Below are 22,650 nucleotides of genomic sequence, written 5' to 3'. Positions count from 1 at the left end.
TCCCACACCCTTCTCCCTAAGTCTATCAAGTTTGGAGAACAAAGAGCCCTCGGGACATTCTCTCAAGCAAAAGTGCACATTTAATGAAGTTCTGACAAGCCCAATGGCTTGTTCCCTCCTCCAACTGCCTTCTCTCTTTCCGGCCAACTCCTACTTGTCCTTCAAAACCAGGTTTAACCAGCGCTTCTCAGGAACCCGCCTTCTGCTCTCCTCTGAGCCTCCCCTGGGCCTTGTCCCCACTTCTATCGCAGGCTCCCCTGGGCACTGAAATGACGTGTTTATCTCCCTCTCAGGGGAACTTGCTGAGGGTGGTGATTGTGTCACACCAGCACCAAGCAGGGCAGGCACTTGGAGACCCTGGGGGGCTGTCCCACTTCCCCCCAAACCCATCACACTGCAACCTGACTGTGTACCCAGGGCAGCGAGCTTCCCCCCAAGGCAGGCACTATCTTCTGGAGGACCTCAATTTAGCCCGACTGAGGGCTCTCATTTCTGCTCTGTCAATGAAGCCCCAAGTGACCTGTCGAGGCCCTCTATTCCACCATTGCCTCACGATTCAGAAGACTAGGTGGCCACCAACAAAGCAATTTTTTTTAAAGATTTTATTCATTTATTTGACACACACAGAGAGAGAATACAAGCAGGGGGAGCAGTGCAAGAGAGGGAGAAGCAGGCTCCCTACCGAGCAAGGAGACTGATGCGGGGCTCGATCCCAGGACCCCGGGATCATGACCTGAGCGGAAGGCAGACGCTTAACCGACTGAGCCACCCAGGTGACCCAACAAAGCAATTTTGTATAACAACGACCACACAGTATCCTTGAGCAAATAGGACCTGCTGCAAAATGAACGTGCTCCCCACGATACTGACATCCTGCCTTACTCCAGACACATCCTTCACTTAGGGTCTGAATAATCCTGGATTTATGTGGGTGCTTAATGATAGGCCCCCTACAAATATGAAAGCACCTCACACCTATTAGGATGGCTGCTATCAATAAAACGATGTCAGCAAGGGTGTGGGGCAACTGGAACCCTTGGGCACTGTGGTTGGGAAAATGCAATAGTGCAGCCAATGCAGGAAACAGTCGGGAAGGTCCTCAGAAAAATTAAAAAATAGTGGTACCACATCCAGCAATTGCACTTCTCGTTATACACCCACAGTAACTAAAAGTAGAGCCACAAGTAAGTATTTGCGCACCCCTTTTCGTAGCGGCATTATTTACAATAGCCAAAAGGTGGAAGCAACCCAAGGGTCCAAAGATGGACGAACGGAACAAATGTGGTCTAGCCATACAACAGAATATTACTCAGCCTTAAAAAAGGAAAAAAATTATGGGGTGCCTGGGTGGCTAAGCCGGTGAAGCATCTGAATTCTTGATTTCTGCTCGGGTCATGACCTCAGGGTTGTAGGATCGAGCCCCACATCGGACTCTGTGCTCAGTGGGGAATCTGCTGGAGATTCTCTCCCTCTCCCTTCACCCCTGCCCCTGCTTGCATGCTCGCTTTCTAAAATAAATAAGTATAAATCTTTTTTTAAAGATTTATATTTATTTGATTGTTTGAGAGGGAGAGCGAGCGCATAAGCATGGGGGAGCAGCAGGCTTCCTGCAGAGCAGGGAGCCTGATGTGGGGCTCAATACCAGGACCCTGGGATCGTGACCTAAGATGAAGGCAGACACTTAACCTACTTAGCCACCCAGGTGCCCCTAAAATAGATGAATAAATCTTTAAAAAAAAAAAAAAAGAAAAAAGAAAAAAAAATTCTGACACCCACTCCAAGTTAAAGGACTCTTGATTATGTCAAGTGAAATAAGCCGATCATGAAAGGACAAATGTTGTATGATTCCATTCATATGAGGCACTTAAGGTCATCAAACTCACAGAGACAGGGTTGTCAGGGAATGGGGGATGCAGGGAGAAATGGGAGTTGTTTAATGGGTACAGTGTTTCAATTTGGCAGGACAAAAAAAGTTCTGGAGTTTGGTGTTCACGATGGTCGCACAATAATGCCCACGTACGTGAACTGTACACTTAAAAATGGTCAAGACGATAAATTTTGTGTTACATGCATTTTACAATTTTTTTTAAAAAGTATGCAAAGAGTTGTTCTGTGCCCCTGAGAGTGAATTACTCAGAAATAGCTATTTGGTTTCAGAAATCTTCCTAAAAACCGCTGGAGACAAGCAGGCCGGCCACGTTCCCTGGCCCCGGGAGAAGGAAGGGCCACAGTTCCCCGAAAGGGGATCACCATTTATTTGGGGAACAGAAAAGGTCCCAAACAAGGACTAACATGGGGGCAGGGCCCTAGCATTGCCTGGCCTCAACCCAGGACGAAAGTCCCACCTACTAACATATGCACAAACAGCCAATTCCTGACCCACTGACCTGCCCCCACGTTCACCCAACAGCATGGGAGCCCAGGTGGGGTGGTAGGAAGCACACAGGCTATTGTAGATCTCGCGGAGTTTCGGTCCTGCTTGTTGTGTGACTCCGAGAAAGTCCTCACGGGGGGTGAAAATGCCCAGCTCACAAGGTCAAGAGCGCTCAATGAGATAGAACATTAGAAGGCCCCAGCTCAGTTCCCGGCTCATATAGGTACCTCAGTTCCTTTCCCTTCCTTCTAGCCCACACAAAGACACCTCCCTTTGGGCCAGTACACTCAGCTCCTTTCAGGGCAGCCCCAGAACACTATTCACCTCGGAATTCAAAATCCCACCCCACTCTCACGGTGCACTGAGATCAAGAGTTTAATTATTAAATATGTATAAAATAGAAGTGCCGTTGCAGTTCACGGGTACGGGGCCAGCTCTGCAGCAGTGGGAGGATGTAAGCTAGGTCTTGAGCAAGAGAGAAGCAGTGCCACGCGGGGGGTGGGGGGGAAGGAATACGAGGAGCACAGGCAGACAGGCAGGGAGGGTGCGTGCAAAGGTCTGGTAAAGAGCCGACAGGAAGCAGCCCGATCAGTGAGGCCTTGAATGCCAGGCTATGTTTACGATTCATTCACAAGAAGACAGGGAGTTCCAGGAGGGTTCCGGTAGACTTGTCGCGAGTTTTGAGTGGTCGTCGTGCACAAACGGCAGGAGAATAGAACGAAGGAGACAGGCTGGAAGGTATCCGCAATGGCCCAGGCAGGGGCAGGGAGGGACTAAGCTAGAGGCGGTGTAAACCCAGAAGAGGAAACAAAGCCTAAAGACGTTATGAAGAAAAACAAACAAACACATCCCCTCCCGCTGACATGAAGCTCCTCAGCCAAGGGAGGGCCCCAGAGCCACCATCACGGTCTGGCTCCCCGGTCCATCTGCTCGGCCCTTCCGGACCTCCCTTCCTTTTGCTCTTGCTCCCTGGAGCAATCTGCCTTTATGTTCAAAAGTATTTATGAAATTGAAATGAGTGTATCTCATGGGCACCTTGTCAGAAACGTGCCATTACAAGTGACATTTTCGGGTGTCAGAGTTAGTCTCTTTCGTCTGCTGGTAGATCCAATTTGCCCAGTTGACAAGTGAGAAGACTGTGACATCAATAATTATAGAAACAAACCCAACCCAGTATCTGGAAGTCAAGCTGTTCTCTCCATGTCTTCCCTCACACTCGGCAGACAATATGGCGGCCCACTGGCAGAGGGCCCTCACTTCTCAAACCACAGCAGCTCACGGGACCAGCGGGACCCCAGACCACGTGACCTTTCAAGCCAGCAGCTGGAGAAAAGAATGCATATGACTTCTTAGGACTAAAGGGAGAAAGCAGAAAACCTCTTCAAAATACCACTCGGGTTCAAACAAAAGAGCACACACTGTACAACTTCATGGATAGAAACTTCTAGGACAGGCAAAATTCATCTCTGGTGACAGAGTTGAGATCAGTGGTTACCTGTGCAAGGGATGTGTTGTAGGGGAGCGCTGACTGGATAAGGGCAGGAGAAAACTTTCTGGGGTGATGGTGAAAGCCTTTATCTTAGCAGAAGTGTGGGTTACAACCGTGAATGTGTTTGTGAAAACTGTAACAATTAAGATTTGTGTAGTTTACCATAAATAAATTATATCTTAAGGAAAAATGTATTAGAAAATATTTGTATGCATAACACATACATACAATTAAAAATCCACACACCTATATATAAATTGGATTCAAAAAAATCTTCTATGAAGGCTAAAGGTCTTATTTAAGAAAAACTAAAAGCCACTCTGATTCAGGCCTTAAGCCTCAGGCATGGAAATGAACACAGAGACTCTGTTGTTCAATCCACCCTCTCCAAATGAGTAAAGAGGTAGAATGTGACCTACCCACAATCACACAGCAAATCAGCCACAGAGCGATCCGGGCCTCCCAAGTGCTAGCCTGGGATTCATTTGTCTGTTCTGGACAGGTGCCAGAAAGAAGCAGCCCAAACGTAATACCAAAGGTGATTTTACAAACTAATTTCATTTCAACCTTCAAACCTAGAGCTAAATAGTCACCACCACCAAATTACGTGTGAATGTGATTAACTTTCAGACAATAAAAAAATATTTGCCTTCATGAGTCTAGGTCAAGAACTGCCCCTTCTGGGCATGCCAGGCTGGCTCAGTAGTAAGCTGAGCATGCGACTCTTGATCTCAGGGTTGGGGGTTTGAGCCTCACTCTGGGTGCAGAGATTATTAAAAATAAAATTTTAGGGAAAAAACAGAACTGCCCCGTCATCAAATGGCAAGCTGCTACTACTTTTCTTAGCATCCCTGCCCATATACAAATGTCCTTAACTGGGCAAGGGCCCTGGGGTAAAGAGATGACCCCAGTTTTACCACTGACTCCCTGTGGACCTTGGAAAGTCACCTACCGTGATAAAATAAGAAATTTACATTTGATCTTTGTCCTTAGTTCCTGGTACACAGCTCCTACAATCCTCGGACTCTCCAGAGTGCTCAGAGTGTCTTTTGTATGCTAATGAGAGGGCTAGAGACTGGGGCCCCTAGAGAGCTTCACAATGGGGATGGACACCAGAGGATTGGTAACTTTCAGCCCCTACTCCACCTCCAACCTCCAGGATGAGAGCGGGGCTGGAGTATGAGTTAATCACCAACGGCCAATGATTTAATCAATCTTGCTTACTACTGAGGTTCAAGGAGATTCCGAGTTAGCGAAGGCACTGAGGTGCTGGGAGGGTGGTGCCCTAGTTAGGGCGGAAGCCCTGCGCCCCCTCCCCTCATCCCTCACCCCATGCATCTCTTCCATTTGGTTGTTTCTGAGCTGTATCCTTTATAATAAACTCGTAAATGTAAGTGAAGTGCTTTTCCTGTTTTGTGAGCCTTTCAAGCAAATTCTTGAACCAGAGGAGGGGGTCATAGGAACCCCCAATTTACAGACAGCTGGTATGAAGCAGAGGGGCTACGGGGGACTGGTATCTGAATTGGGGACAAGTCTTGTGCGACTGAGCCCTCAACCAGCAGGGTCTGCAACAACTCCAGGTAGTCAGGTCAGAACTGAATTGAATTGTAGGGCACGGAGTTGGTGTCAGAATTGGCTGCTGTCAAAAAAAAACACCAAAAAAAACCCCCACACATTTGGTGTCAGAAGTGCTGTCGGGGTAAAAAACGGCACAGGCCCACCCTCCCTGGGCCTCAGCTCTCTCACCTGTAAAAATGAGGGGGTTGGACCAAAAGCTGCTAAGACCCCTCTAGTTTGAATTCAGTGAGTCTTTGATTTGCTGGTTTAAGAATTTCCAGAGTTAACACAAGGGATTCTCACTCTCTGGAAGCCACTAGCAAATTCTGTTTTCCAACGCCAAGCGACATCATTTCTCAGGCCTCGTTTCCTATTTTGACTAATGACGTGCCAGAACTCTGTGTGATTTCTCCTTTGAGAAGTAGCAAAAAACTCAACAGTGTCCTATTACAGGGCCCCGTCCTTATCCCCAGCTCTCAAAGATGTGCAGCCCAATTCTCTGTGATGAAGGAAGCAGTCTCTCTCCATTACACTCAATTTTAAGCCAAAACCTGAAACAGAATTTTTGACGTGCCTTCCAGACTACAAGGCTGCTGCTTCATGAATGATTAAAACGGCAGCTGGTAATGTCTTAAAACCAAGTTGGTCAGTTAGACAACTTAACATCTGTTTAAATCCCTCCCCCCACCGCCCCCCACCCCACCACAAGACCCTGGTTCCAAAGCAAATCCAAAGAGAAAGTAAATACACGGGTATACACAGGTCTTCCATGACAGAGAAGAGCCTCACTGAGTTGGAAGAAAGCACATCCTTTAGCGAACTCTCAGAAAATGTGCTGGGATGATGGGGACACTTGTGCACCGAATCACACTAGGACTGAACTGGGTGAATCATTTCTAACATGAAAGCACACCTGAACTGGGGACAACTCCTGCCAGAGTTTCAGCCTCCAAGTTCATTTAGGTGTTCATTCATTCAATTTCACAAATAATTACCGAGCTCTCCAGCTTAGTGGTTACAAGCACTGGCTCTGGAATCCATAGACCTGGGTTCAAGTCCCTGCTCTGCCACTTCTTATGCACCGACCTTGGGGAAGGTACTTAGTTTCAAAGTCCTGGTTCCCTGCTCTAGAAAATGTGAATGATGGCACGTGCCTCACAGAGCTGCTGCAGGAATGAAAGGAAATGACGCATGTAGGTACTTAGCCCCGTTCCTGGTGAAGAGTCATGTTCACTAGGTACTGTTGGCGTCTCTGTTCTAAAGGCGCGTGTTAGACTCTCCAGAAAAATCAGGGCAGGACGCCACAGGCGACAGAAGAAAAACAGACAAACTGGACTTCATCAAAATGAAAAAATTCTTGTGCATCCGAGGACCCAATCCACAGAGTAAAAAGGCAACCCAGAGAATGGGAGAAAATTATCTGCAAATCATGTAGCTACTAATTAACATCCGATATATCGGGAGAGCTCCTAACACTCAACAACAATGACCACAACAAAAACCAACCTGATTAAAAACCAGGCAAAAGGACTTGAACCAGGCATTCCTCCAAAGATACACAAATGGCCAATAAGCACGTGAAAAGATGCTCATGGTCACTAATGACTAGGGAAATGCAAACCAAAACCGCAATGAGACATCACTTCACACACATTAAGACGGCTACCAGAAACAAGTAACTAACAAGGTTTGGTGATGACGCGAAGGAACGGGGGCGGGGGGGGGCCTACGCACTGCTGGTGGGAATGTAAAAAACGGTACAACCACTGTGGAAAATAGTACAGCAGCTCTTCTTCAAAACAGTAACGGCAGAATTAGCATATGATCCAGTAATTCCGCCTCTGGGTATATATCCAAAACAACTGAAAGCAGGGACACAAATGAATATCTGCACAGCCATGTACACAGCAGCATTATTCACAATAGCCAAAAGGTGAAAGCAGCCCGAGTATCCAAAGATGGGTGAATGGTAAATAAAACATGGTATATACAGGGGTGCCTAGTTGGTTCAGTGGGTTAAGCATCTGCCTTCAGCTCAGGTCATGATCCCAGGTCCTGGAATTGAGTCCCACGTTGGGCTCCCTGTGTCAGCGGGGAGTCTGCTTCTCCCTCTCCCCCCACTCATGTGTGCTCTCTTTCTCTCTCTCAAAAAAATAAAATAAAATCTTAAAAAAATAAAATATGGCATATACATATAATGAAATATTATTCAGCCTTAAGAAGGAGATTTTGAAACATGTTCCAGTGTGAGTGAATCTTAAAGATATTATGTTAAGTAAGCCAGTCACAAAAACACACATGTTGTATGATTCCACTCCTGTGAGGTGAGGGTCCCTCGAGTCATCAGATTCATAGAGACGGTAAGTAGAATGGTTGTTGCCAGGGGCTACAGGTGGGGAGAAACGGGAGCTATCATTTAATGCATACAGTTTTAGTTGGGCAAAATGAAGAAAGTTCTGGAGACAGGTGGTGGTGATGGCTACACACCAGTGTGAATGTGCTTAATGTCACTGAGCTTTAAAATGGACAGAATGGTAAATTTTGTGTTATGCATATTTTACCACAGTTTTTAAAAGTCAATAAATGAATACAAATAAAAACAGGTGCCCTCATGGAATATTTAGCCTGGAGATGCAGGGGAAGAGCTCTAACCTAATACCATATTTTGCTCTTACGCACGGTATCTCATTGATCCTCTTAACAGCCCTGTAAGATGTGACAGAGCAAGTATTCTTGTCACATACACACCCCTTCCCTGTTTACAGATCAGGGAAGTGAGTTATTTTAACAGTTAATGAACTCACACAGGGCAGTCACAGCGTAGAAAGAGACGGGACCGACTCCAATCCAAAACAAGAAGTGCCCCATGTTGGAAGAGAACAGAGAGAGGCCGGCGGGCATCCATCCTGCTCTGGAATTCCTTGACGGAACTTCCACTAGCTTCGTGGAATTCCCACGTGGAATCAGTTAAAGGCCCGTCTTGTCTAAATGGAAACAGACCAGGCTTGCTGTCTGCAAGGCAATGCGAACAAAAGCCTGAGCGCCTGACTCCCTTGCACATGGAACATGGCTCAGCCGACCCCAAACCGCTGAAACTTGGGCAAGTTTCTTAGCTCCTCTGAGCCATTTCTTCGTCTGTAAATTAGAGATAATGCCACTGACATAGGGCAGTTTTCCGAAAAAAAAAGAAAAAAAAAGATTTTAATGAGATAACATGTGCGACAGGATGTCTGGAGGATGCTGAAAGATCAGTAAATGATGGCCAGTATTTTGAGCTTTGAGAGATGCTAAAAAGTAAGATCGATAGAAAAGGAACCTTTGGAGTGAACCACCATGCAGAGTATACTCTGGCTCGTTCCGTGAAGGTCACAAGGAAAAAGAAAGTACACATCCTGCCGTGGGGAGCCTCCCGTCTTATTCGGAAGATGGCAATAAACACGGGACAAGACATACAATAAATAATCTCAGCCAACTGTACCAGGCGGGATGGAAGCGATCAACAGGTCTGAGTATAGCAGCTGAATGCAGGACACTGTGCTGGGGACTTCACACACATTCTCTCACTTAATCTCCACAAAAACCTGGAAAGTTAAGGAATTTGCTGTTTTATACATGACGAAAGAGCCAACAGAGATCACAAACACTGGGAGTTCAGAGAAGAGATTCAGCACCATAAACAGGGTGGTTTAGGAAAGCTTCCCGAAGGGGAGGCAGGTGTTGCCAGGCAGCAGGCATGCTGACGGGATGGAGATCAACGACGTTCTGCCAGGTCAGAGTTGGTGGGAGCACTAAAATAGACACCAAGTCTGAAAATGGGTTTTTTTGTTATTTTTTAAAGATTTTTTTACTTATTCGAGAGAGAGTGTGTGTGAACCAGAGAACAGCATGGGGGAGGGGGAGAGGGAGCAGCCAACTCCCCACTGAGCAGGCAGCCCAGATGCAAGGCTCCATTCCAAGACCCTGGGATCACGACCTGAGCCAAAGGCAGCCACTTAATGACTGAGCCACCCAGGCGCCCCTGAAAATGGTTTTTTTAAAGGCCCCTCTCCTAGCCACAACAAGCTGGGTCAGGGGAAAGAAAAAAAAGAAGACTGAATGTTATTTATATCTTTTCAGACTACCGGGTTAGCCTAAAAATTCCTACTGATGTATCCTCTAGGTCAAGAACAACAACCCTTAAGGAAGCTTCTCTGAGTACTTCACGTTCTCTTCTTCACTCTATATCCTCTCTCCCAGCCACCAAGAAAAAAACAGGTAGATTACACAGAAATATGCCAAAAGAACTTATACAATGTTGCCATCCAAGAGAAAAATGGAGGGTGAAATACACAAGGACCCCACCCCTTCCACGTATTACAGAAATGAGAAGAATCTCAATGAGTTTGTGAGAAAGCATCTTACGGTGGTTTTTTTTTTCTCCTTTGCATTTTTTGGTACATTTTTCAAGTCTTCTACATGGATAAACACTCTTTTTTTAAAAAACACAATTCTATGAGAATTTTTAATACCCCAAATAGCCCAGTCTAAGCAAGGACAGCCCTTCAGCAAGGCCCTTGTGAGTGCACCCCTGTTCCTTCAGGTGGAAAGCAGGGCAGGACAAGGAGTAGGCTGACCCTCACCACGTGACTGCTGTTTCATAAGCTGTCCAGGCAATTAAGGACAAATGCTCTCAGAACCCCAGGCCTCGTCGCGTGCTCCACCAACCTGCCACAGCACCTCTCCTCTCTGACCTGGGGCGCAGAGGAAGGGCCCTGCCCTGGACCTCAGAGGAACTGGCAGTGCCCACTCCTGACTCCTGAAGGACCCCCGCTCTGCGCAGATGGGGGCTTGGTTGGGAAAAGAGAAGAATGACCTTTGGTGACTGCCAAGGGGAAACCCCCCTGTCTCTGTTAAGGATATCTCTACTACTCTGGTCCCCAGAAATCCTTCCTGACTCCCCAGGGCCACCAATGAAAGAGTCCCAACCACTTGGCCAACATATGAAGCGCCTCACCATCAGGCCTAATCCTGCCTTTCCAGTCTTTGCTTCTACCACTTTCCCTTGCTAGGCCAACAGAACAAATCCTGTTATGCACCCCCCCCTTAATACCAGCCTTTGCTCAAGCTGCTTGCTGTCTCCGCTAGAGAGAGCCCTCCAAGCCTCCTTCTCCATCCCTACCCATCTGTCAAAGCCCTGCTCAGTGGCCACAGCCTTCTGAGTCTTCCTGAGTTCTTCCTTCCTTCCTAAGATGCTCCTCCTCAGTCCTCCCTGGCTGAGGGCAGCACAGCGTAACAGCAAACCAGTTCTGGAGCCAAAATGCTGGATTCTGCTCCAGCTCCCTTCCTGCTGAGTGACCACCTCTCTGCCTCAGGGTCCCCATCTGCAAAATGGAGATCACACAGTACCTTACTCACTGTATTCTTGTGGGGATTAAAGGACTGCAAAATCTAGAAAGCGCCTACTTCAGTCTGTAGCACACAGTAAACCTTTGGCTGTTACTGTTAGTACTGAAGGTAATAACCCCTTCCGTCCTCCCCTGTCTTACTTCATTGATCTGTCCAATCTAATGCCCCCACTTTTTATCGTATCTGTTTTAGGTACCTGTCTTAGCTTCCTTACTAAACTGAGCATCCTGGTAAACCCTTAACTTGATATATACAGAGAAGTTATAGAAAGCCACTGAATGAATGACTGATTTCTAAATAACCCCACCTATAGTCTGTCCATAAGAAAACCCATATTTACTGTTTGAGGAAAGATAAAGAAGGGATTGAAGGAGCAGAACTTTTCACCTAGACGGCAGTAGTTCTTAAAGTGTGGTCCCTGGGCCAGCAGCAGCAGCATCTCTTGGGAGCATATAAATAAATGTAGAATGCTAGGCCCCAGCCAATACCTCCTGAATCAGGAGCTAGGAAAGTAGGGCCCAGCAATCTGTTTTAACAAGCCCTCCAGGTGATTCTGCAAACCCTGAATCATGAGGTCTGCGGAGCAAGAAGCAACATGGCAGAACAGGGTGAGTGAGCCCTGGCTCAGGACCTGATTCCAGGCTTAACTCTGGCACAAGACCTTGCACCAGTCTCCTCACTTCTCAGACCCTCAGCCTCCTTCGAAGCAATACAGGACAACAGTCACATTCAGATAATTAAATATTGTGAGGATTACATGAGATCCTGCAGACAGAATTTGCATACAGGAGGCACTTAATTTTAAGCTTCTTTCATTTGTCTTCCTGTGCATTGCACAGGGCTGCAAACGCAAAATAAAATGATCAAGGTGAAAGGGCTTGGCGAATTGCCAAGCGCAGTAGCAATCTGAGGGACAACTAATTATTCTTGGAACAAACAGCCAGGCTGGGAAACACCTACATTCCTAGGGCACTAGGAAGCAGTAACCTACAAGAACAAATTCTGCAACAGTGTATCTGCTTCTTACCTGCTCATTAAAACTGAACCAGGAAGAGAATAACAGATGGTCCTCCCTGCACCCACCTTATCCCCCCACAGTATTCCCATCAGAATTCACAAACTACTCACTGATCTTCTCATTTAAATGAATCCAAACTTTACTCTTGGAAAAAGGAGAATCTGAAAACATTTCCCAGCCAATACAAGGAACTGTCACCACTTGCAGAGCACCATGAACTGGACTTGGGGAAGCCCTAGTATGTGATATCCAACCCCCAGTGGTCGAGGGTTTAGATTAAGGCAGTAACCGTTTGAAATCTGTTCCAGAAGAGAAAATCCAGAAATTAGGTACTTCCTCCACACTTCTTAGCCTCTCATACTACTGCTCATTCTGCTCTAAATCATGCATTCTATTCCGGAACCACCTTCCAAAAGGACAGTGAGGACAGCTACAAGAATACACAGGTAACTGTGTCAGACTGTGCCCTTAGCTGTGCCTTCAACCAAATAGCACCAGGTTAGAATGTCCATGCAAGCCCCCAAGCATGAGACACAGTAATAATTACCTTACCCCTTTCCAACCTGGGCCCAGCAGAATGGTTCCCACAGAGCAGATGAGAAGAAGGGCCATTCTGCCATGAACGAGGCATTGACCGGAGAAAAAGCCATCAACCTTCACAAGCACATCTGTGCAGTGGGTTTCAAGTAGTGTGACCTCAGACACTCAGAGATCCACAAATTTTCCAGGAAGGAGGTGAGAACTCCAGATGTGCACACTGACACCAGGTCAAGAAAGCTGTCTGGGCCAAAGGAATAAGGAAGTCCCATACCGTTAAGGGTATGCGGCAGTTCAGAAAACGTAATCAGCAAACATAATCAGCATTACCTGTGTACCTGTCACCTCTTTCAAAAATCTACAGACAGTTAACGTGGATGAGAACCAACCAGATAAAGATAAAACCACACCAAAATGATAATAATAATAATGACCAAGCCCTGAGACGAGCAGCTCTTAAACATTTGTATCCCAGAGCCTGGCACCCACAGGCACTCAGAAGGCCTACTGAACTGGGCCGGTGGGATTGTTTCAGTGTAAGCCCCATGCAGCCGTTGAGAGGTATTATTTTACGAGTGGGTAAAATGAGGGCCAGAGAAACTAAAAGTTGGAGTCAGCTAAGGAATGTCATCTTTGACGTCACTCCCCGCCCCCAAGAACAGGGCTTTATCCTGTGCCCAAACCCAACTTGCCACTGTCCCCCACTGCCACCTCTGTTCCACTCAGACTGGTGAACACAGATATGTCCACACCTCCCCTCCCTGCCTCATGTACGTGTCCCCAGGCACAGGCTGTCCTCCTCTCTACCTGTGGAATTCCCAGCCACCCTCGTGAGCAGCCCTTGGACTCCAGGAAGCCAGTCCTATCTCCCTAGCTCTTCTGAATTCTTCTGGACTCCTACAAGCACTGACAATCCCCAGCACTCAACTACGCAGTGGCCTTCTGTTAGTGATCGTTATTCCAAGCATCTCTGCGTTCTCTCTCTCTCTCGACACCAGAAATCCCTTGAGGACCAGGACAGCTACAAAATCCCAGTTCTCCTTTCTCCCAGCTGAGCAGTGGCTTCACTCCTCTGCGCCTCAGTTTCCCCAACTCTAAAGTGGGAAGGGCAATAAGACTTCCTCCACAGAGCAGCTGTACGAAGCAAGTAATGACTGTAGAACTGCTCTGTGCAAGCTGTAGCTATTGCTTTGACCCATCGGCTTTGTTTTATTTCTGTCTCCCTTTTCTCCCGTCAACCACCTGGCAATACTTTTAAAAGAATCATAACAATACTAAATGCCATGAAAATCACTTTCACACTTTTGTCACAACAGTACAGAATTTACGTGAGACCCTCCTCTATCCTCTAATTTATCCGAACTGTGAAATCAGCTGGGCCTTGCCTGTTGACCAACTGACAATGAGGAGGATTCATTCTCTTCATGGTCAAGTGTCTTGTCTAAGGGCTGGTGGATACTGGGGCCTGTTCCTTCTCAGGTCGCAGATAGACCAGTTGCCCCCCATAGCCTCTCCAGATAGCACACTCAACCCTAATTTAACTATTCTGTTGCTAACAACAACAGCTACAATTTATTGAGCCTCTAGTATGTCCCAGGCAACTGTCATCTCACTTAAACTGTACTACTCTGTATGAATCTCTCTCTCTCTCTCTCAGCAAGCTAAGCAAACTTCAGAAGCGTCAATTTTCTAGGGTCACACAACCAAAACATGGATAAGGCAAAACTCAACTCAGGCCTTCCTGACAGAAGCAGCCACTCGCTATGGATGCCTATATCCCTAATATTTGCATATTTTAAAATGCCCTTTAACTTCTACCCCTCACCAGCTACCCTGGCATTTCCAAGGTGTGGCGCTTCCTATTGTAAAGGAGACAAAAAAGAAAACAAATCTCCCAGGTTTACCAGCTCCCTCCAATAACTGGTTGGGATTCAATACTGAGAAATGAGGTTTTGGAAAAGAAAGAGCACTTGAGGAAAGGAAAGGAGGAAGAAAATCTAGATAGACACAGTAGTCTGTAAAGGTGGGAGGAGACTCACCCCAGGGCCAGTGTCCATCATCACGTACTAAGACCTTCCACTACAAAGAAAAGAAAGGCTTCCAAATGCCAGTTAGCCAACAGGAGAGGCCTCAATAATTTCCTAGACCCCACTAAAGGCTGAAAAGTAAGCTGGAAAGTCATAAGTAAAACAGGAAATAAATCACAACTGCTAAACCACCCAGGCCCAGAAGGACACCAAAGGTCCCCACTCATAAAAGACGTTTTACCAGTCCTTCTACCAACCCAGAGAAACCCAGTTTTAAAAGAAACCAATCAACATTCTTGGCTAATCAGTTGGCGAAAGTTCCTGCCTTGGGTGAAAAGGCAAGTTGCTTTTTTAGTCAAGAAACCGCAATACAGTGGGGCCATTCTGGTGTTCATTCACATAGCCTTGGGTTTTCCTTACCCAGGATACCAGTCATCTCTGGTGCCCTTTTCCAGGTGCCCAGAGCCCCCATATAGGATTAACAGGTACTATAGAGTACCCCTCTCTCTACACTGCCACCAAGACTTCAGCTTTGGGGAAATTTAATATAGCAGGGAAGCAATGGTCAATGTGCAGAAACTACTCTAAGGAATATCAAAACTTTAGAACTTGAAGGGACCTACTGCATCTCACCTCCAAACACCTCAACTGACAAACAGGGAAAATGTTAAACCAGAAAGAGCAGTGACTCGCACAAGGTCATATAGGAAGACTCACTGGCAAAGCTCCTCCAGGAGCCCAGGCTTCCTGATTCCCAGTCCAGGGCTCTTATCATTAAATAACACAGCCTCCCTTCTTTCCCAGAGACAGTGCAGGCATGCCATCCCCCTGGCAAGATAATCACCCTCTGGGAACCCTTCCCCCCATCCCAGTCCCTCCTACAGCCTAGCTGAGTTGCAGCTCTAATTAGCAAGTCTCAGAGCAGGGAGTATTCTCTGGGAAGGTGCCCGGTCTGCGGGCTGCTGGTACTGAAAAGAGGGACAAGGATGGAGGGAGAAGGGTGTGGGAGAACTGGGTCCTGGCGGCAGTGGCAGCGAGACCGTCAGCCTGAATGAGGGCGCACTCGGTGGCATCTCTCAGCAGGCGAGGAGGCAAAGCCGTCCCCAGCAGCCGGCACCACCTCCAGGAGCCGAGAAGGGCTGGGCCCCGATCGGGAGGGACGCGCGGAGTATCTCCGAGTCCAAGCTGGGCCTCGGGGAGCCGTCTGGCAGGGTGGCACCGGCGCCGTGAGCAGGCCCAGGCAGTCCATGGGCACAGGCCCGACGGCAAGGATGCCCGGGCGGCCCGTGGGGTGGCACCGGTGCCGGGCAGGGGCCCGCGGTCCTCACCGGCCCCGTCAGCCGCCGCCGTCGCCCACCCAGATTGCCCACCCTTCGCGCGGCCTTACCGAGGCACTGCCCCACCGGGGTGCTGAACGGGTTCCCCAGGAGGAACTCCATCTTGAGCGGACAACACGGTAGCGGCCCGGGCCCCCTGTCAGCCACCCGGGTCCCCGCTGTCCCCCGTAGCGCTCCCGACCTGACTGACACTTGCCCCCGCCCCACCCTCCTGAACGCCGAACGCCCAGCCCCTGACCCCACCCCTTGTCGCGTCCCTATTGGGCAGGGTCTGCCCAGCCCTTCTCCTATTGGTCCCTACACCTCCCTCGCGAAGCCCCACCTACCCCACGGCGCCCGATTGGGCGGAGCGGCGAGCTGCGTCACAGGAATCTCCGTCAGGCGTAGCGGCGCCTTCCCTGGCCCGCCTCCGAACGAGACACTGTATGTTTTGATTCAGCTATATCTTGGTCAATCTAGTGAGACCTTACTATTATTGAACAAGAGACAAGTCAATCACCCAAGTGGGGCGGGGAAGAGGCGGGGCTACTAATATCCCTGCCCGTAGAAAGTGCTGATTGGAGAAACGTTTGTTTTTTCTACTGCTGGTTGGTGGTAGGAGTAAAATGCTATCACGTGACCGTCAACTTTCACCCAGGATGTCTACCGCGCGACTTCCCCTTAGCAACCGACTGGCCACGCTTGGTTCCCTTAGTAACCGGGCGAAGCGTCCTCTGCGTGGAAGCAGTCCGGTGGCCGGCGCTTGAGAAGGTGAGACCTGGGAGGACTCGCAGGGGCAGACAGACCCTCGACTTAACGCTTTCCTCTGACCTTTTTCTCTGGGAGTCGGCCCGGCCCTCCTCACTTGTAAAACGAGCACACAGGTTCTTTGCCAGCCGCTTCACGGCCGCGCTGAGACATTGGGCTTTCAGGCCTTTGGATGAGAAAGAAAGGCTAAGGACGCATTTCCTCGGGGAGCAGGGCCCGAAGAGATTTTTAGGGGCTCCATCCCCCGACCTTCTGGCCTGATCCCTTTTATCAAAACAAAGGTACCCGGTCCACTGATAAGTTCTTCAAGTATTTAACCCTCATACCCGACCTCTTAACTGTCATAAAAGTGTTTCTTTGTTTGTATTCTTCACCTGGTGCTGTATAGAGTGCCATTCCTCTCTCTTCTCAGTAGCTCATTGTACGACTTTGGCCAATTTCCTTCCCCTCCCGGGCCTCAGTTTCCCTATCTGGGAAGTGAGGGAATTAGGACTCCTTTCTCCAGTGGCTTCCAGAGTCGTCATGCAATTAAGTAATGAATGTGCATGTAGTACGCAGTAAGCACTCAGTTAATAGTTGATTTTCTCTTAGTAATCCATGCCAGTAGGGTCTGTGTTTTTCAGATTCAATTGATCCCAAGTTTTTGCTTCACAGGACAATTCTGATCTTGTTTCTCCGTGAGGAGACTGCTCCATCGGCAGTGGTGTGGAGCTCTCTGCTGCTTTCCCCATCTCCTACCTCTGGTCTTGGCCACCAATACTGTTGTCAGGCAAGTCAACAGGAACCCAGATTGGGTGGTAAATTATTGATAAAAGTCCCTTCAGTGGATGAGTGATCGGGCCTCAGTCCTGACGCAGAACAGCCATGAGAAACGTCGTGCGTTGTGACAGTGAAAATCCACAGTGTCCTGGGTACAGTTGAGTCATGATTAAGAAAATGGGCTCTGGAGTCATGGTCCCCTGCCTCTGCCATATGCCATATAGATGTATTAACTTAGGCACCTTACTTAACCTTTCTAACTAGCTTCTGTTTTTTTAATCTGGAAACTGCAGATGATTAGTCCTACATATAAGTTCCCGGAGATCTCTCACAGCTACATCTTACCACCACCCTGCTCACGACTCTTGCCGATCTCAGTGCGACAGCCAGAGTGAGCCTCTTAAAAGTAAAAGCTATTCATGTCACTGCCCCTATTAAGCCCCAGGAGCTTCCCAGGGATCCTAGGATAATAAACTCCCGTAGGTCCCTCCAACCTTTCTTTATTTCAGCCCGAATGGAATATGGCTTGTTCTCTCCCACCTCCAGGCCCTCACTGTGCAGTTTCCTCTTCCTTCTTTCCTGCTCATCCTTCAGATCCCAGCCCTGTCTCCCTTGGCCAGGCCAGGTGCCCCTAATGTATGCTGTCCTCGTTCCCTACATCTACAAACTTGTCATGGTTTGTAATTAAATATTTGTATGACGATCTGATTCACGTCTGAAACAGAGGGAAGGAGATCTGTTTTATTCACGGCATGTAGTAGCTATTCGTGACATGTGTGTGGGCTGAATAATGATCTTAAACAAATGTAGGAGGGAGGACTTATCCATTTTTACAGACGGGAAATCAAAGGCTTAGGTGAGGTTAGTTGCCAAAGGACACACACCCAGGTTCCAAATCAAGCCCTCATGTGCTTAGCAAAGAGCGAGCCTCACCACCGTTTCACATTGAGTAGTGATTGTAGGCTTGACGGAAAGTAAGCCTGATCCGTCCCAGGTGCCGGGCCTAGATGAAGTGGGAGTGATGAGAAGTCAGTTACAGTTTTGAAATCGGAATTAAGAAGCATTTCCCAAAGTACAGCACTTTTCTTTGAGAAAGCACAAACACTTCTGCAGGTAACATCTGCCAAACACCGCACATTAAAATTTCCCCAAAGACAAGGTGGTGTCAGGTTATGGGAAATCTTAGAAAAAAATGTTTCAAAAAAGCGGGGAGATGGAGAGAGGGGGAGGACTGGAAACATCTTTGGGAGTTGACTCATTCACTCTAAGGAGTCGGAGCCAGTGTCGAGAGACTGGAGAGAGTGGGAAGACGGAAGGCCCAGGTGGAGAAGCAGCATGGCGGCAGTGGCAGGGGCAGGGGGGTTGCGCTGGGGGGTGGGAGTGGGGCTTGGGGAGGCTGTGGCTCCTGGGGGCAGAAGGAAAGAACACATGACAGTTAAACACACAGGGACATTTGATCACGACAGCCCAGAAATGGCAGATCCATCATATTTATATAAGCTGCATCCGAGTGCATGGCGGGGGAGGGTGGAGGAGGGCTGTAGCAGGCTCTAAGACCGGTGGCAGGATGGCCGGGCCCACCCCGGTTTGCAGTGAACACCATCATCCCAACACCAGGAGTGTCTCCAGCAGCTCTCAGTGGAATAGTACAGGGACTGCCCAGCATCAGGGAAGAGGCCTGGGTGTCAGGGACCAAGAGGGCAAAGGTAGATGGTGAGGCCAGCAGGAAGGTGAGAAACGGGTGGGAAGTAGAAAGGAGGATTGGGTGTCCAGAGGGTTCAGGAGGCAGAATCTGGGAGCTTCCCATAGAGTGTGCCTTCCCAGAAGGGTCCAGCCCTTCTGGATGTTCTCACTCTTAGGTTGGTAATGATGAGAATGAGGTCAGGGTGCCCAGGCTTCCCTGGACTGTGACTCTGTCCAACCAGGAACAGCAGCCCGAGGTCAGCCGTTCGCCTGCAGAGTCTCAGCCAGATCCCTTTGGCCCATTAGCAGCAGAAACCTCCTGGATTCAGTTTAAATAAAATTGGATTTAATGTGAGACGTCAGGAAACTCTCACAAAGCCTGGAATTAGGGACATTAGGGGCGGGAAAGCCAGCAAAGAGTGTGTCCGTCTGCCGGCCCTTTTGTCTTATTTTCTGGTTCACCTCAGTTCCCATCTCTGTCTCTCTCTCCGTCTGCCTCATCCTCCTCTTGTTCTCTCTGCTTAACCCCATGTCTGGCTAGCCGGCAGCCCCCCAGTTCCCTCCCCCCAGCTCACACAGCCAGCTCTGATGGGACTTTCATCCTGCTGCCCCAAGTTCACATTTCTCAGGGGGAGAACAGGAATGGCCAGCTTGGGTCAGTGTCTGCCAGTCTCTACACACCGAGCAGCTCGTGGTGAGATGGGGAGAGTCTCTCAGAGAAGGGGAGCTGCAGGCTGTTACACCTGGCGGGGGCTGCCAGGGATCCTGGTGAGCGGTTGGTGGCAAGACTGGCAGGCGAACAAGGCTAGCTGAGGAAAGCTGGATGCCAAAGACGGCCACGGCCATAACGGGAGCTGAGCTCCAGGGGCCAAAGAGACCAGTGTGGACACCGTGGTTAGGGGACCGAGGGGTGCCCTCCTGCAGATGGGCTCCAGGCAGGACAGGGGCAGATGGTTGCTGGAAAAGGTCTGGAGCAGCCTTGGTGCAAAAGTACTAGCCCCGAGGTGCAGTGGGCCAAGGAGGGGGGTGGGGGCGGCCCTGGAGTCTCCGTGACTGTCACCGTGCTCCACCATGCCTTAAAGAGAGCCCAGCCACACCCTGTGCTCAGACGAAGGGACAGACAGACTGTGGAAGAGGAACGTGGTGTCTTTTAGGGAAAATGCACCGGCTGTACAACTCCGTGGAGCCAAGAGTGATGGACGAGGATATGCTCAAGCTGGCTGTCAGGGAGCAAGGCCCGAAGGAGGAGGCTGGGCAGCTGGCCAGGCAGGAGGGCATCCTCTTCAAGGATGTCCTGTCGCTGCGGCTGGACTTCCAAAGTGCGTATCCCTGGCCGGGGTGGGGGCACCAGGCAGCCCAGCGTCCTGCCCCAGGCTTCTCTGCCCCAGAATTCCATGAAGAGTCGGTGATCACGGGACCCACATGGGCATTTGGGCCTGCCTGGGTTAGAAGGCGTAGGCATGGTGTGTCATTAGCATTCGAGTATCCACAACACACCTGATTCTGAATAATAGGACAAGAGATAAAATTCCTCCACTCCAAATCTAAGTGAACCCGAAGGCCGCGCTGTTTCCATCAGACTCCACTGGTTTTTTTGGAGCGGGGTCCCTGGCAGGTGGAACCCGGGAGGGTAGAAGCCGTGGGAAGCAAGAGCCTGCACACACTGGGGCAGGAGACAGGAGAGGCACCTTGGGAGCAGTGGGACAGCCTGCTGGGAAGATGTGGCTCGGGACCAGGCAGGTCCTGGGTGCCTGGTGTCCCCCTCTTATTATAAAACGGGAAGGTTAGCGTGCGTGTCTCAAGTGCTGGTTGGAAGGAGAAAATGGGGCAACGCATGCACAGCGCCTGGCTCACTGAAGGAGGCCAGTGAGTCTGGACAGAGGGGGTGCGAGAAGAAGCAAGAGAGGTGGCCAGGGGCCTGTGCGTCTTGGGCAGGTGGGCCACAGTGGAGTCACCCGGGCTGATTTGCACACCTGCTCTCTCCTGGGTTTTTCCACCGGTCTGCTGGGTCAGGCGGTAGACAGCAAGGAACATGTAGTCTGGGCAGACCGTGGGGACACGGCAGTGGGCAAGGAAGGCCCAGCCCTGGTCCAAGCCTCACGAAACCCACAGGCCTCCCTAGAGCATGGCCTCCATGGCCGACCACCCAGAGCAGGGAGGGACCCTGGACCTCAGCCACCTCAGCGGTGGGGGAGGGTTAAAGGGATTGCAGAAGGGCTGTCACCAGAGGGGTGTTAGCCTCCTTTGGCTTACCCCCTCCTTGTCTAAGGTTCATGCCACCAGTATTTGTCAAATGCCTGTTATATGCCAGGTGCTGTTCTAGGCACTAGGGACTCAATGGTGAACGAAAAGGACAAAAAACCCAGTCCTCATGGAACTTACGTTCAGGTGATTGGGAAAAATAGAGAAGGAAAATAATAGTGTGTGCTAAAAATACATACAATGGAGGAAGATCAAGGAGAGGAGAAAAGGGGTGAGGGTGGGAGGCTGTGTTTTATTGGGTGGTCAGAGGCCTCATCAAGAAGGTGACAACTGAGCAAAGACTAGAAGGAAGTGAGGGGAAAGAGCCACGTGGAGATCTGGGGAAAGCATTCCAGACAGAGAAAGCAGCCAGCGCAAAGGCCCTGAGGCAGGCAGTCCCGTATGGAGACCGGTCAGAGAGGTGGTGGGGTCAGCTAGCATCAGCCTTGGGGAGCCAAGAGGCAGTGTTTGACTTTTGTGGTGAGTGAGATGTGAGCCCTAGAAGGGTCTTAAGCAGAGGAGGGACAGGACGGGACTTAGGTTTCCATAAGAGTCCACTGACTGCAGGAGGATAGAGTGAAGGGCCTCAGGGCCGGAGCAGGGAGACTAGTGAGGCAGTTGTGATCCAGGGAATAATGACAGTGGGCTGAGACCAAGCTGGGCACAGTAGAGGTTGATCCCATGTCTGTGTTGAAGATGAAATGGACTCTTTGGGCCATCCCATCATGCTGGTAACTCATTGAGAGCTGTCAAATACATCCTGGGTTTTGTTGTGTCGTTTTGGCTTTTCCACGTGAGTTGCTGATGGCTCGGGGAAAGCCAGCACATAGGTGTGCAAGGCAGGGCACCCAGAGTGTGGGAGCCGTGGCAAGTCAGCCATAGCCAAGAGCTGTCTGTCTGAGACCAGGGCCAGTAAGGCTCCTGGAGAATCCAGACCAGGATGGGAGGCCTCTGAGAGCGTAGGTGGAACTGATGTCCGGTAACATTTGGGAAATCTGGCCTCAGAGAGCTGGGAACAGACACCAGTCTCACTTGGCCCCGGGAACCCACAGAGGCAGGGCCTTGGGTCAGAGTAATGCTGTCCACCCATCCCCACCCAGACCTGGCTTGGGGAGAGAGGCCAGGAGGGGTGCCCAGCCTCCCCCAGGACCTCACAACCCCGTTACCGTGTGCCTCTGAATGAATATTGAAACCACTGCCCCCAATGTGTGGTTATTAAGTGCGCTTTTTTTTTCTTTTACCCCTTTCACTTCTATATTATTTCAGTTATTTTCCTAAGCATATTCTAATTTTTTAAGTTTTAGAAATCATTACAGAAGCAAATAGAGAAAAGGGGGCAGATGCACAAGAGGGTTGTTTTGGCTTCTAGAAAAAACTGGGGACAAATTTAGTCCTCTAGAATTTGACGTTACACGGTGTATATGTATTTATACTTAAGCATAATTCGGAACTCCTCTGGCTGTCAGGAGCAGACCCCGAACTCGGCCTGGCAAGAG

The 22,650-nt window shown here is 49.4% G+C and overlaps 2 protein-coding genes across 12 annotated transcripts in view; one reads left to right on the top strand and one right to left on the bottom strand.

Annotated features, from left to right (window-relative positions):
• Positions 1 to 15,935, bottom strand: part of TOM1L2 (target of myb1 like 2 membrane trafficking protein) — a 114,666-nt gene extending 98,731 nt beyond the window's left edge. For 9 of the 10 annotated variants that reach the window (XR_004621770.1, XM_011229756.3, XM_034647168.1 and 6 more), the window contains exon 1: positions 15,775 to 15,935. Coding sequence is in view for 8 of the 10 variants with exons in the window: in XM_011229756.3 (XP_011228058.1) it covers positions 15,775 to 15,826 (52 nt within the window). In the remaining 2 variants the exon portion in view is untranslated. Of the gene's footprint in view, positions 1 to 8,898; positions 9,002 to 15,774 lie in introns of all 10 variants that reach the window. The other variant, XM_034647169.1, reaches the window with a different exon arrangement.
• Positions 15,936 to 16,347: 412 nt separating this feature from the next.
• DRC3 (dynein regulatory complex subunit 3) overlaps positions 16,348 to 22,650 on the top strand; it is a 32,840-nt gene continuing 26,537 nt past the window's right edge. The window contains exons 1-3 of one of the 2 annotated variants that reach the window (XM_019803674.2): positions 16,348 to 16,474; positions 17,126 to 17,240; positions 20,068 to 20,232. In XM_019803674.2, coding sequence (XP_019659233.2) covers positions 20,073 to 20,232 — 160 coding nt within the window. In that variant the 5' untranslated portion in view covers positions 16,348 to 16,474; positions 17,126 to 17,240; positions 20,068 to 20,072. Of the gene's footprint in view, positions 16,475 to 17,125; positions 17,241 to 18,624; positions 20,233 to 22,650 lie in introns of those variants that run through there. The other variant, XM_002923125.4, reaches the window with a different exon arrangement.

This window comes from Ailuropoda melanoleuca, chromosome 17, assembly GCF_002007445.2.
Source record: "Ailuropoda melanoleuca isolate Jingjing chromosome 17, ASM200744v2, whole genome shotgun sequence".
Taxonomy (NCBI): Eukaryota; Metazoa; Chordata; class Mammalia; order Carnivora; family Ursidae; genus Ailuropoda; species Ailuropoda melanoleuca.
Note: the sequence above shows the minus strand (reverse complement) of the source record. Positions and strands in the feature narration are given on the sequence as shown.